At 31.0% G+C, this 14,076-nt stretch overlaps 2 protein-coding genes across 2 annotated transcripts; one reads left to right on the top strand and one right to left on the bottom strand.

The window, feature by feature from the left end:
- Window positions 1–1,752: 1,752 nt before the first annotated feature.
- LOC111000123 lies at window positions 1,753–2,429 on the bottom strand. The gene is made up of 2 exons (XM_022269477.2): window positions 2,129–2,429; window positions 1,753–2,035 (listed from the first exon to the last, which is right to left on the bottom strand). Exons 1-2 carry the CDS (start codon window positions 2,314–2,316, stop codon window positions 1,810–1,812), a joined length of 414 nt encoding a protein of 137 aa, XP_022125169.2. The 5' UTR covers window positions 2,317–2,429; the 3' UTR covers window positions 1,753–1,809.
- A 3,398-nt stretch (window positions 2,430–5,827) lies between these two features.
- LOC110995171 (sorting nexin-4-like) lies at window positions 5,828–12,476 on the top strand. The gene is made up of 10 exons (XM_022262211.2): window positions 5,828–6,006; window positions 6,088–6,194; window positions 6,557–6,695; window positions 7,014–7,191; window positions 7,556–7,694; window positions 8,058–8,185; window positions 8,782–8,944; window positions 9,644–9,805; window positions 10,082–10,196; window positions 10,691–12,476. Exons 1-10 carry the CDS (start codon window positions 5,929–5,931, stop codon window positions 10,739–10,741), a joined length of 1,260 nt encoding a protein of 419 aa, XP_022117903.2. The 5' UTR covers window positions 5,828–5,928; the 3' UTR covers window positions 10,742–12,476.
- Window positions 12,477–14,076: the final 1,600 nt, after the last annotated feature.

Below are 14,076 nucleotides of genomic sequence, written 5' to 3'. Positions count from 1 at the left end.
ACAATTTGTAAAATAAATTTATGTTTTAAATGATATTCTTCTTCAATAATATTATGAATTATCTGATGTGATCATGGGACTCTTAAGCTTTGTAATTATTTCTTGTAGGCACATTTGAAATGATTTGCATATTTATTAACGCAATTCAAAATACCGGAACCTACCTACCTATACCTTTCCAATTTATAATATATACGACTAATTGTCTGTCTATAATTTCAAAACAAAACATTGTGAAAATAATATCTACGAACACAAATAGCGTTTGAAACGTCAGCTTTTAAGGAAATTTAAATAATACTACTCAGTAACTAAAATTACTTCGACAAAATAAAACTCCAATACAATACTGTAATACTGGACATAAAAGAAAAATCCCAGAGAAAGAATGCTTTATCTTCTATTCCATTTACTTGGTTGATGAGGCGGCGTCGAGCGAATGTCTCTACATTAGGAAAATTTTTCAAGCCAGTCACGTCATCGCTATAACGAGCCTGTGAAAATACAAATACAATGAATTAATCAGAAACGTCTGCATAACGAAACTAAACGAGGTGAATAATATACCAATTATTGAAGAATTATTTTATACAATTAATTCAATTAAAAATATCTTTCAAATTAATTATATGGGTTATGTTAAAAGTTACGATTAGATTAATTACTATGAATCCGTCAGCCACGTCAAGTTGTTAGTAAATTTGATGTTCTTCCAACTTGCGAGCCTTATGCATTCAGAGTTTCCATGGCTATGGTATTACTTAGCATCAGAAGAGCCTCCTGTTCATTTGCCCCCAGTTCTATATGAAAAAAGAATAGAACGTATAATATATACGTAACGTATAGAAATAACACATCTACTTTAGATTATATTTCACTATGGGTAGACAGTTCATGGGTATTTTTTATTAATTACTTATAATTTTTACGTAAGCTTTTAGCTACCTACATAAATAAATTGTAATAGTAAAGAGCAGTTGACCGTTTCAGTGGGCACTGGGGGACTTTTGTATACGAGGGTTCCTGGGCTGCAGTCCTTACGTAGATCCGCCACTGCTCTTAACCCTCGGTTGTGATTTATCTATTTGTGCATAAATTATTCATTTCAATATCATTTAGTGAAGGCGAACATCGTAAGAAGTTGGACAACTCTGACCCAGAAATGACGACATGTGTAAGGTCTATAAAAAACTAAGATTTATCTAAAACAAAAGCTGTTTGGCACCACTGTTAGTAAATTGTTTTGTAAAAAGTGAAACTCTGACTAGACCCTACGGTCTGTATTCGCTCTTGATTATGGTTTTAGGAATGTTTATGTTACAGTTAACACTAGTTTTTAGTTAAAACTCGTTTTCCCTAGTTAAAAATAGTTTTTACTATATGCCTTTGTCAAAACTAGAAATAACAAGTGAAAACTAGAATTTACCACTGATATAATTCATTTTCTGATAAAACTAGTTGTCACTCCGAGCTTTAGTTACAACTAGCACTAGAGAAACTAATTTGAATTTTGGGATTGAAAACAAGATAAAGTTTTAAAAATATTTATTAAAAAGATCTAGGGTATAGAAACATAGTACCGTACCTAGTAAAAAAAACTTACACTAAAGGAACATTTTAGGGAACATCAGCATAAAGTAGTTGCCAAGGTGACAACATTAATTAAAAGTAAATAAAATAATCAAACAAATCAACAGAATATAACCATAAAATTAAAAAAGGAACATTATAATAATATTTTTAAGGGATATTGGTAAACATACAATAAAAAAATAATCAAACAACCTTAAAATTAAAAAAGATGACGATCTACTTGTTATTGCAAGACAAACTATCGTGGCATTTTGAATTACAAAGGTAGCCATTTTTCTTGCAGAGACACCTTTTTGACATACATCCTTTCTTACATACGCAGCGCATAAATCCCTGGCCTGTTCCTATGGATGCTTCCTTAGCAACAGTTCTCAAAGGTAAATTTGTATTCGGAACGTCTTCTTCATGCAAAAATTTTTCTTTGCACTTGTCGAATTCTGACCTGAAAAGCAATATTTAAATAGTTACCTTTTACCTAAAGGCAATATAATTGAATATGGTAAAACAATTAAGCAACACATAGGTAGGTACATACCTGCAATATAATTTGTCGAGCATTCCATATTTCGTTGCAATCTTGTGAAAACCCTGATCATCCTTTTGAAGAACCACTCCGACTATATTACGTAGATTTGCTTTTGCTCTGTCGACATCTGGGATTTGTATTATTACATTATCACCGATTTCTACAGGAACGTGTATTGCATCTGAAGCTAATGTCATTCTCTTGGCCTGTTTTTTTAAGTTTTGATGTGCAGTTTCTCTGGATGCCGTTATGTGTTGATTCACATTTGTTACAACTTCGAGGTCTTTGTCATTTGGTGGTATTATTATTGGCGAACGAAAGCACAGCGCGCGGACGACGGTTCTTGGGAACAGTTTTAACTGACTAACTTCGAAAAAACGCGTTTTGTCTAGTAATAACTAGTTTTAACTGATATTCAATTGTGAGCATTAGTTAATTCTAGTTTTAACAAAGGCGTTTGGTAAAAACGCCTTCTAACTAGGAATAACGCGTTCTACCTAAAAACTGGTTTTAACTGTAACATTTACATGCACACATTTTTTGTCATGATTGCGCTCTGACCAATATTATTTCCAAGGAAAAGTATCCAATACCCAGTCAAACATATCAGACCAAGCAAGTGCACCGCCGACAGTTTTTTTTTTTTAAATTTTAATAATTAGTTCAATTGTAAGAAACATCTTTTAATCCAACAGTGAAGTTTCTTTAAAAGAAGACTGCTACATATTAAAGTAAAGTTATAAACATGAGTTAGTATTACAGGACGACAGATACAACCATAGTGAACATTTTTTATTACAGAGCAACTTTATTCAGAATTATTCGCATTCACTTTATGTCTTTGAGCTGCAAGATAAAATAACTTGGCCACAATATGTCTCCTTTAATAAAACGGTGGAAATTTATTGCGATATTCTTTTTATCCACTATTATGAAAGTTAGATTCAAGATAAATAAACTAAAATATATATTATATTTATTGTTTATAACGCAAGTTAAAAATGTATCTATTCTAAAGTTTTTTTTTCATAATTCACTTCAAAGCGCAAGCTTTTTTTCTAGGTATGTTTTAAAGATAAAACGTTCATTTTAGATGTAAGTCTGTTCTGTATAAAAGAAAAAAATTAAATGTCTAATCTCGAAAAACTCGCGAAAATCAGAGTAATATAAAAAATCTCTTTTTATAGGATAGGCAAACGAGCCTACTAGAAGTCCTAAAAGGGCAGCGCAACGCATATATGCACAATAAATAAATATACACAAACCTTATAATGTTATTCAAGAAATTTATTTTTAAATATTGAATAAATTTTAAAAGATTTTGGACTGTGTGATTTTGCCTCGAGTTAACAATGAACTGTGATTGTGCCAATAGAAAATAAAAGTCGATTCAGCTATAGATATTTTATTTCCTTTCAACTTGTCTCATTATCGCGATCGTACTGTTATTGTAACATTCACCATTTTTAACAATAAAGATCATTACTAACGGACAAGACTTGATTTCAATAATTTTATTAACTATGAATAAAGTATCTTTGTTTAATTTGTTGTTTATTTTAAAACAATATAAATTTATAGAATTACTTGCGGACCCAACAATCTTCTCGTGTATGTCATGGCAAAAGTGTAATATGAGTGCTGTGTCACAATGTATCAGTGTGCCGAGCGTTGGCAAGCTTTTAACAATAAAAAATATCAACTTTCAAACAGTCAAGTATGTAGTTTCATCATATTCCGGTCGTAAGTAAAGATGGATCAGAAATATTAATATAATATTCTTCGAAGGGAAACGAACCACATCCACATAAACAGGCATTAAATAGATTTCATGAGAAAATGTTGAAGCCATATTATAATCTAAATATATAAAAATGAATTGCTGACTACTAAGTGAATTTCTCTTTCCACGACCTATACGGAGGATCCTCGACTGCTAACCATCGATTACCTGGCCTGAAGGACCCTGTAACTAAGGTCAAGAAGTTGAATATATCCTTAGCGGTCGAAATAACTATGTAAGCACGATTCAGCGCATTAGTTCCGCTGTTACAAACATTGCGTAAAAACCTTATATGCTATTTTTAAAAACATTCGTCGGAAAAAACAAAATACATACATAAATAACATAAATTATTACGGCCTGTATTGCGGTATTGTTCAATATTATTGGGGGGAGGCAGGGGTATTGTCAATAATATTGACGTGTGCGGACGTGCGGCAATATTTTAGTTGAGAAAAAGATTTCAAGGCATTCCTATTTTTTGTTCAAAATGGAGAACGAAAACAGTATTCAAAGCGATAGTGTTGATACTGTTGATGATGCTACTCTCACGGAAAAACACTATTTGTCAGTGTTTATTAAAACATGGGAAACTTATCCAGAATTATGGAATACATCCTATTACAATAATTATTGTCTCTTATTATTTTAGCGTTTAAAGTCGCATTTCTAATTTGAGTAGACTGTAGATTAGTTTTACTGACAGATGGTGGGTCCTTTTCTTGATTTAAATAAAGGGAAGCATCTTTAATTAAAAATTGTGTAAGTAACAACAGGTTAAAGTCAGTATCGTTGCTTTCACTGATTCTAGATTCATAGCATTTTGAAAAATACCAAAACGTTTAGCCAAGATACCAAACGCACACTCAACCGTTGATAAAGCCCTTGATAGTTTTTTTATTGAATATCAGCTCATTAGAGCTGCAGTTTTTCTGTTAGTATGGTTTCATCAAATTTGAGCTCAAAGCGAACAGCTTCATCAGCCACAAATACGTAAGGGAATAAGTGTGTCATGTTTGAAAGATTAATTGGGTTAGGCAAGTTAAGTAGACCTTGTTCGTAAGACTGCCAAAATTTTGAATAGAACAGGACTCCACCATATCCGACCATTGATACCAACATCAACCATCGTGAATTCTTTACGAGCATTTACTAAAGCCAATAAAATAATACTATGGAATCCTTTGTAATTAAAGTAAATCTTCTCATCTAGCCTTTAATCCATGGTTTCTTTCTTGATTGATTTTTTTAGATAGTAAAATTAATGCAATACTCAATGCAACGATTTTTTTCTTTCTATCCATTATGTTAAACGTGCGCACATGATCTAGCTGCGGAGCGACTGACTCAGATTGTACCATGAGGCATGAAATATTGCCAATAATATGGCGTAGTATGCTGGGACCATATATTGATGAAGGTTATTGACAATCTTGCATTGACAATATTATTTTGTGTGTGCGGCTAGCATATGCATAGTTACCTAGACAAAACTTTCGTAATAATTTAATTTATCGTTATATTATAAGAATAAATTTTATTATTCTGTTTTTTTTAATCTAGTTTTTAAGAAAAAATATATTAATAAAGTGCTTTTATTCAGATTAACTTTTAAAAATCGGAGCGGTTTTCAAATAAAATCGTGCCTAATACTGGGTACGATTTTATACAACTTTTACAGATAAACGCCATCTCGGTGCAGACCTAAAAGTTTGAGCATTACAAACATAAAAATCTATTGCAGTTTTGCATTTAGTTCGACTACTGAAACTCTTTTTTTTTTTGCCTAATAAAATCAAGGATTTGGAACTGGTATAAATGAACCTATCTGTATAAATTTTATGACATGGTTGATTGACGGAGGAAGTATTATTTAACGTCAACGGTATTGACATAATCAATTATGACAGTTGAAGTATAAAAACTGTAAACTGGACACAAAAATCAACAATTTTGAGATTGAAACAATCTAAAAATCTTCATAATTTCATCAAAACTTCCAATTCCATTAAAATTAAAATAAAAAATGTCTTCGGAAAGTTCGCCAGCTAAGCATTCGAAATCGTTAAACAATATACAAGCATTAGAAGATTTTGAAAACCAAGTACATACTTATTAATCGAGTTTTCACCATTACCGCCTACTTCTTAGTAACAAAATTCATAATAAACAATGATTTTTTTAGGATGCATTAATCAAACATGTGGATATTACTATTGTGGAATCTGAGAAGAGAGCTAATGGGACCCTGCATGTTCGAGATCATTACACAGTGTATCTAATAGATGTGAAGTAAGATTTTTCACTTCTTAAAAACCTATACAGACTGTATGTGTGATGAGACAATTTGCTTTATATATTTTCTAAATAAAAAATCTTTATCTTTTAATTGCATTGTGTGCAAAATTATTTGAGTACTTAACATAGGTAATCTAATCTAAAGGCTTGCTTGAAATTAAGACTACTGACTGCTATCCCCAGCTGCATATGCGTCTAGTTATTATTTATTTCTTTGACTAGATTTTTTTTAAAGATAATTTTCTCCATTGATTACCCTTAGGTATACATATAGCATTTAAATGCCAGATGAGGATTGTAATGTGTAATTTAATCTTTATTTTATAAATGTATATAAATTAATGTATTATTTTCAGAGTAACAGATTCTGAGTACAAACAGCTTCAGACTAAAATCAGTACAATATGGAGAAGGTACACAGAGTTTGAGCAGATTCATGATTACCTACAAGTGACTTACCCACATGTAGTTATACCACCATTGCCTGAGAAAAGGGTATGTATTTGTTTTGATTCTGAAAATGGTAACTTACAAATTATGGTAATTTGTGTCCAATCCATAAAGTATTTTGTGCTAAATAAGATATATAGATATAGTTATAATGCAACAATTTATGGTGTTATTTTATAAAAATCAATACACTGATATTCTTATGCTATTAGCCTTGTATTAAAAGTAATTGATACCTGATCTCACTTTCTGTAAAATCATGTGAACCTTAGTCATTCATACACTTACACTTTTTATAATATATGAAATTTAGAAATTTATCCCTTGTACATATATTTATCATTAAAATAATTTATTTTTCAGATCATCTATGCCTGGCGAAAAAGTGATACAACAGACCCTGAATTTATAGAGCGTAGAAGAGCTGGCCTAGAGAACTTTTTACTGCGAGTAGCTTCACACCCTCAACTTTGCTTTGATGATCAGTACATCAATTTTCTCCAGCAGGAACATGGATGGCGAGAAACTATTACAGATAGTGGTATGGTTTTTCAACTATATAATTAATTGAGTCTGTGAAGTTTAGGCTGTGGTGAAAGAGTCATAAAAAAAATTTCTAGTATAATTATTGAAAGGTTAATTTAAATAGAAGTCTAACACAAAAAATGGTCCATATAAAGTTTAAGTTTAATATTTTTAACTATGCTTAAGTTAGCATTTTAATCAAAAATGTCAATCAAAGTATACCCCTGCGATTTTCACATAGCCTAGACTTAGGATAATTAAATTTGAATTATTATTTGTCGTTTTCAAGACTACTACATACCCTTGCTGTTGGTCTTTTTATAAGTTAAATGTATAAAAAAAATGGATTCGAAATTGAAGTTCTGTTTTTCTATTTCTAGGATACCTCTTGCAGGCTGAAAACAAAATAAAATCTCTATCTGTATCCATAAGGCTCAAGAAACCAGATCCCGAAATTGATGGGGTTAAAAATTATGGAAAGCAATTGGAGACAAATCTAGGAAATTTTCTTTACACCAGGTAAATATTTCGTATTTAATTGTAAGTAAGTAATGTCAAAAGTTCGCAACTAAGCAATTGGCATTTACGTTTCAATTCATTTTATATATAGGGTTTATTATTTTTCAAGATTTTATAAATAAATAGAGCATTGCCTGAAACTCGTGGTCAGATCAGTGCCGAATTACCGTTCTTTTTATGTTGACAAAACGTAATTTAAGGCATGTGCTATGAGAAATAAACTCAGTATCGAGTAACATTAAAATGTAACAAAAAAAAACAGATAATTTGTTGAGATGGAGACCTTCAATAGCGTCTTTAGTTGGATCAGGATCTAGAAAATCCAATTTTATTTTCTTATGCCTACAATTTTCACTATTTCAGATCAAAGATAATAGAGAAGAACTATGCTCTGTGCAAGTTGCATGCAAACTATGGCAAGCTGTTTAGCGAGTGGAGTGTAATTGAGAAAGAGATGGGAGATGGACTACAGAAGGCAGGACATTATTTCGGTAATAACTTTTAATTTGTTGTTGATTCTTCTTGAAAATTATTCTAGGTAATTATTACAACAAGCACATTTTGATAATTGCAAGTGAACCATGAATACTTAAGATTTCTACTAGTAATAAATATTATCTAGTTAAAATTTTGCAATTTGTACTGTTTTATTTATATTTCTTAGTTATATGTCTTTCATTATCTAAAATCTTGCATTCTCTACTCCCTTGACTTGTGAACTGGTAGTAAATGTAAATTTTGAATCAATTTAATATTTTTTCTGTTGTCATTCATAGTGAGAGTTTCAGTATATTTTAAATTTTTGGATATGTGTAATAATGTGTTATGGCATATTATTGTCGTGTTTTAATATAAATAAATATGAGAACTCACTTCTGTTATTATTAAAGAAACATTCAGAATCATACTGTAGCGATAACCTTCAAGGTCTAAGAATAGGATTTAAAGGGAAATCCAACTGATTTATGAACTACGGAAGTCAGACCTAGACCCTTATTCAAATCTAAACTATTGAATTATTACGTTAGTTTGCTTCTTATATTAAACCAAAAATTTAATTCTTTCTTTTTATTGTTATATTTTTAAGATTCAATAGCAGACTCAATAGAATCAATAGCAGAGGATGAAGAGCAATTAGCAGATCAGTTAAAGGAATATCTCTTTTACGCGGCTGCGTTACAACATCTCTGCGCTAACCACGAAGCGTTACAACGCAATTTGGAGAATGCCAACGATGCGTTAACCAACAGGTACTTAACAACTTAATCATTTCTCAACTTTATTTTATTTCAACTTTATTTTCTCAGCATTCCAATGACTTGATATTATTATAAAAATACAAAATGAAAAAAGATAAAGGGTTTTTGCAATTACTGCAAAAACCCTTCCCTTTAGTCGATATCTACTCCAGGGAAATAAATAATAATATAACTTTTTCAACAGCTGTGATACTTTTTGACATTTAACAATTTGTATCTAAGATTGAAGAAAATTGAGTGGCGGAGAGTTTATAGTCAGTTCTTCTCTTCTGCCCTTGATATGAGTACTGGCAGTAAATGAAAATTAGAATCATTTCATATATATTTATTTTTTGACGTGATACGTACATTGTGTTACCTATATGAATAAATTATTTTGAATTTTTGTTTTTTTTTTTGTGTAAAACTCACAATTGCCAGAATTACATTTGTTAACTAAATCTAAAATCTCAACTTCAGTATGTAGAGGAAATACAGTTAACAGTTATTTCGGTATAAAGAGAGGATTCTTAATAATTATAACCACTGCATGTCTCGAAGGACCAAGTGGCTATCTATCATTATTTATCACAGGTACTAAAACTTCTTTGAACAGGTACTTCTTTGTACAAATCAGAGTTTTTCTATGTAATTCTGAACACAAATACATAAAAATTAAATAATTTTTAAGCAAGATTTGTTTTTACACAGAATAGCGGAACGTAACCGTGCAGCTGCCGGAAAGTCCGGGATAATGTCACGTTTATTCGGCACCACGGAGCCGGACATTGTACGCGATCAAAGCACGCGCGTGCTCGACGCGAAGATACTCGCTGACACGCACGCCATTGAACGAGCACGCACCGATCTAGAGTACGTAGATATTAAAATATTTACATTATTAATAATACAAAAATGATATCATGCAAAAATGCGTACTAAAGTAGCATAATAATAAATATTCATATTCTTTGAATTTATTTCATAATTTAAATTATTTGTTTATCTGAGACTTTTACTGAGATACCGCGAGGTCGAAATTATGGCGTCAGCAGCTCACTATATTAAGATAATGAGATTATTTCTAACTGCGTATATAAAGTATGCAAATAAAATGTGAGGCTTATACTGTATTTTTATAAATTTCAGAGAATTCAGAAAAAAGGCCTCCGTTGAGATTGAATACTTTCAAAAGCAAAAGGATAAAGATTTGCACGAGTCGCTTGTGAATTTTATCGCGTTGCAAGTGAAGTCCGCTAAAAAGGTATGATAATTGTAACAAAATCTAATTAATTTGTTAAATTTATTTATTTAATTTTGACAATTGATCGATTTTATCAAATAATGTTTGAATCAATATCTATTCAAATGTGATGCTTATTTTAAAAAATATATTGGTAATAGTCATAATTTTTAACGATTTGTATTTATGGCTCTTTTATTTACAGTAAATTTTCCGCTCATGAGCAATTTACAATACCTAAATGGGTCACTATTTTGAATTACATTTCCAAAGAACCCCGTGCCGATTTTTTTATAGCAGTTGTGGTCAGGGAGACAGCCTTGAAATCGTCTCATATTTTTATCTGATAAAGAAGTTTTATTGAAATCATTTTCAAAAACTATAATATTAACTGAATTAACCAGAAAATATTGAATGCTTTTCATAAAATTATGCCGTATTTAAAATGCATAGAGTTACTACCATTGCCGACTGCCAAAACGCGCAACACCAACTAAATGACAATTTACTTCCAGAACCTCCAAGCCTGGACACAGATCAAAGAATGTCTTCAAAATATGCCTTAACTGTGCTCGGCACTAACATATCCTAAAGATTATATTTTATACTGTATAAAGAAAATTAAATTTTTATATAACACTTTTTACGTAGTTGTTTGTAGACATTAATAGGTTCTATATAAAACACCAGTATTTGGTACGAGTCGTAATTTATTCTATAGAAAGCTCATTTTCTAATATTTGCACTAGGCATGTATCGAATATGTAAATGTATCAATGAGTACATGGAATTCTACCTCCATACAATTTATGGTTCGATTATATCCACAGACATTTTACATAGAGCGTCGTCGTAGACAATGTAGTATTCTTTCATGCAGTCTATATTTATTGTATACATTTAACGTAATAAGGCCGCGCAATTGAAACTTGAAAATGAAAACATAAGTTAATTTGCATTGAGTCTTGCAAGGATAATCTTTTCACGGAAATAATAGATTTACCAAATGTTGAACTTTTAAGATGTTGATGACGGCTGGAGTTTTTGATAAAGCCACCAGACGTTTATATTTTGTAAACATATCTCAATTCTCATGTCAGCTCTTGAGAATTATCTGTTTCAAAAACTGGTCCTGCCGGTAATATTTTATTTCCATTAAATATCGTTTATATCTTATAGACTGAGCATTCCAAACACGAAGTGAAGTCCTAGGTGAGACAGACGCTGAAAAATCATGCTATGACGAGTATTCGCGAAAATAATATTTTATCTGTGCGTTTTATATCTCAAACGATCTGTGTCTATTTCCCGGAATATACAGTCTAAAGTGTGTATCTATTTGCCTCCAATGACATTGTCAGTCACGTTTTAAATAAACAATGTATATTGGTGTATGGACCGTCCAATGTCTGTGGACATAGACAGACCTTATTCTAATAGATCTTTGTAACTTCAATGTCTGGGAATGTTTGGTTTTTCTGTTAAATGTTTAACTTCACTTAGATTAACTTCCAAAGACTTCTATTTTACTGGGTAATTAAATTTGGACACAATACATACAGTGTTAACACTTCACCGTATCAAAACGTGTTTTTCATCACAGTTTTATAATTGTCATTTTTGTAAATTTATTATGTCTTATAATTTAAAAACTCCGGGGCAAGCAATCGTTTTAATCAAACAAAGAAGCAAAAGAAATACCTTTAATACCTTTGAATTGTTTGTAAATTATTTATATTTAAATACATCAATTCGTCTAAATATAATTGTTTATAATTCTTAATTAGTTGGATAAAAATCATATCATAAATTAAACTAAAGGCAATAGTAATGTTAAGGCCGCTTTGTTTGTAGCTTTTTACAAAATATGTACCTGATTTTATTTCATATTTCACATTGCTCTGAGATTATTCTCAACTATAGTTAAGCATAATTATAATCAGAGACTGCAAATGGATCTAGGCTGGAATTATAAAGCTTATTTATACCTTACGAATGAGTATTATAGGCAAGGCTATAATACGAAATATTATATAATACGGCTATAATAAGGAAAGTTTAAAAGGCATTTATAATTTTCAGCCCTAGAGTTCGGATTGAAAAATATTGTCATAACTTTGACGCATAGATAGTGCAATCCACGAAGACGCGCCCCACTCTAACCGTTTATAGTATATGTGTGCAAGCTTCCGTCAATGAGCGTAATCAGTACACATGCACACTACAATTAATTGACTAATAATGAATAGACAGTCTCCTGGAGTGTCCTGGTCAAAGTGAAAGATGCGATCGACGATCCCTCAGAGAAAAATAGTAGGGGCGCGTCTTCGTGAATTGCACTATCTATACAAAGGTTTTATGGCTTTAGTCGCGTGTCTCTTCATTAAAGGCTTTTTGTTATTAGCTGTATAACGTGATTAAAAAGTCTACTTCATTGATAATCATTAGAATGATTATACAACAGACCAAAGTTAAAGTTTTCTGGTCGAATCTATAAGGTTGGAAGTGCCTTTGAATTTTGTACTAAAATCGAGACAACTACTTACTTTACAATACCGCAATATTTAATAATCATATTTTTTTTGGCTTTACGGCGGTTACCCGTGAATGCCCGTAGACGCTTTTTGTAGATCTAAATTATACGTTATGTAAAATGTTTCAAAGGTTTGTAATTTAATACAATTTTTTAGAATATATAAACGGGGTACATTCTAGAAGATATCGGCAAGAATAAGACCGTATTTCTAATCTGTTGGCGCGAGCGTCAAACTTGAATTCGTAATTTAATTCAATTGGCATGCCTTTAAAGTTTTGATAAAACTACAGAACCTAATGCCTCTTCAACTGTCAAACACAGTCATTCTAATAAATCAGCTTACATCAGTATTCTTACAGTAGTACATTACCTGCTTAAAAAGTGTATTTCTAGAACCGTTTAGAATTTAATGGTCACGTCAAACTGAGCCAATTCAAAACAGTTATGATAATTAAATGCGTTTGATGAAGAGTAATTATCCCATCGATCTTAATACGTGTGATCTCAATACTGAGTGATGTTCAATTTAATAGACAATCCTAGAAAAAAAATCATAGACAAAAATTTTGTTCTTTCTTTTCCACTCTGCTAATAATTAGAATTAATAATATTTGAAGTTGTCAATAAATATAACCATAAGAATGTTCAATTGTGTTACCCCATCTCACAAATGCACAGGCATACGGAAGTTCGATATTCTCTCCTTGTCACTTTGCTAGTAAATGAACGTGACAAAACATGTAGCTTTGAAGGCTATAAAAATCAATAAGCCGTATTCCATGCTGTATGTTTTTCGTAGTAATTAAAAACTACCTATTCATTCCAAAATGTTTTCGAAAATTCATATAAATAATTAATATGTTTATAATCGTTTGTAAATAACTTGAATTAAGATTTTTGTATATTAAGACAGAATTATCAAGTCAATATTTATTTTTGTTTTTGTTGTATATAATGGAATATAATAAATACTTTCTTTGTATGGTGTTTTTTTTTCTAACCTGAATTCTTTAGATTTAAATACCAAATGTTTATAGTTTTATGTCTGCCTGGAGTAATAGTAAGTTCTGACTGGATACGAAGACTTCTGGCGATAGCGCCGTATATATTCTGATGCTTATGTTTGCACACTATTGATACGTATATATATCTTCTCTTTTTTAATATTTTCTTTTTGTTGACTTACCCCCTCCGTCCAATGGAAGGCGATCTGGCGAATGAGAGTTATGGTAAGATGCTGGGTTAAATAAATCGAAATATATATTAGAAATTCTTACCTAACATACACAAACTTACGTGTAGGATGCAAAATAAGTACCTGCCAAATTAAGACATTGAAATAACCAGACTCATACAAATTTAATA

Source organism: Pieris rapae, chromosome 2 (assembly GCF_905147795.1).
Source record: "Pieris rapae chromosome 2, ilPieRapa1.1, whole genome shotgun sequence".
NCBI classification, from domain to species: Eukaryota; Metazoa; Arthropoda; class Insecta; order Lepidoptera; family Pieridae; genus Pieris; species Pieris rapae.
The sequence above is the reverse complement of the archived record's forward strand: the minus strand, read 5'-3'. Positions and strand labels throughout refer to the sequence as shown.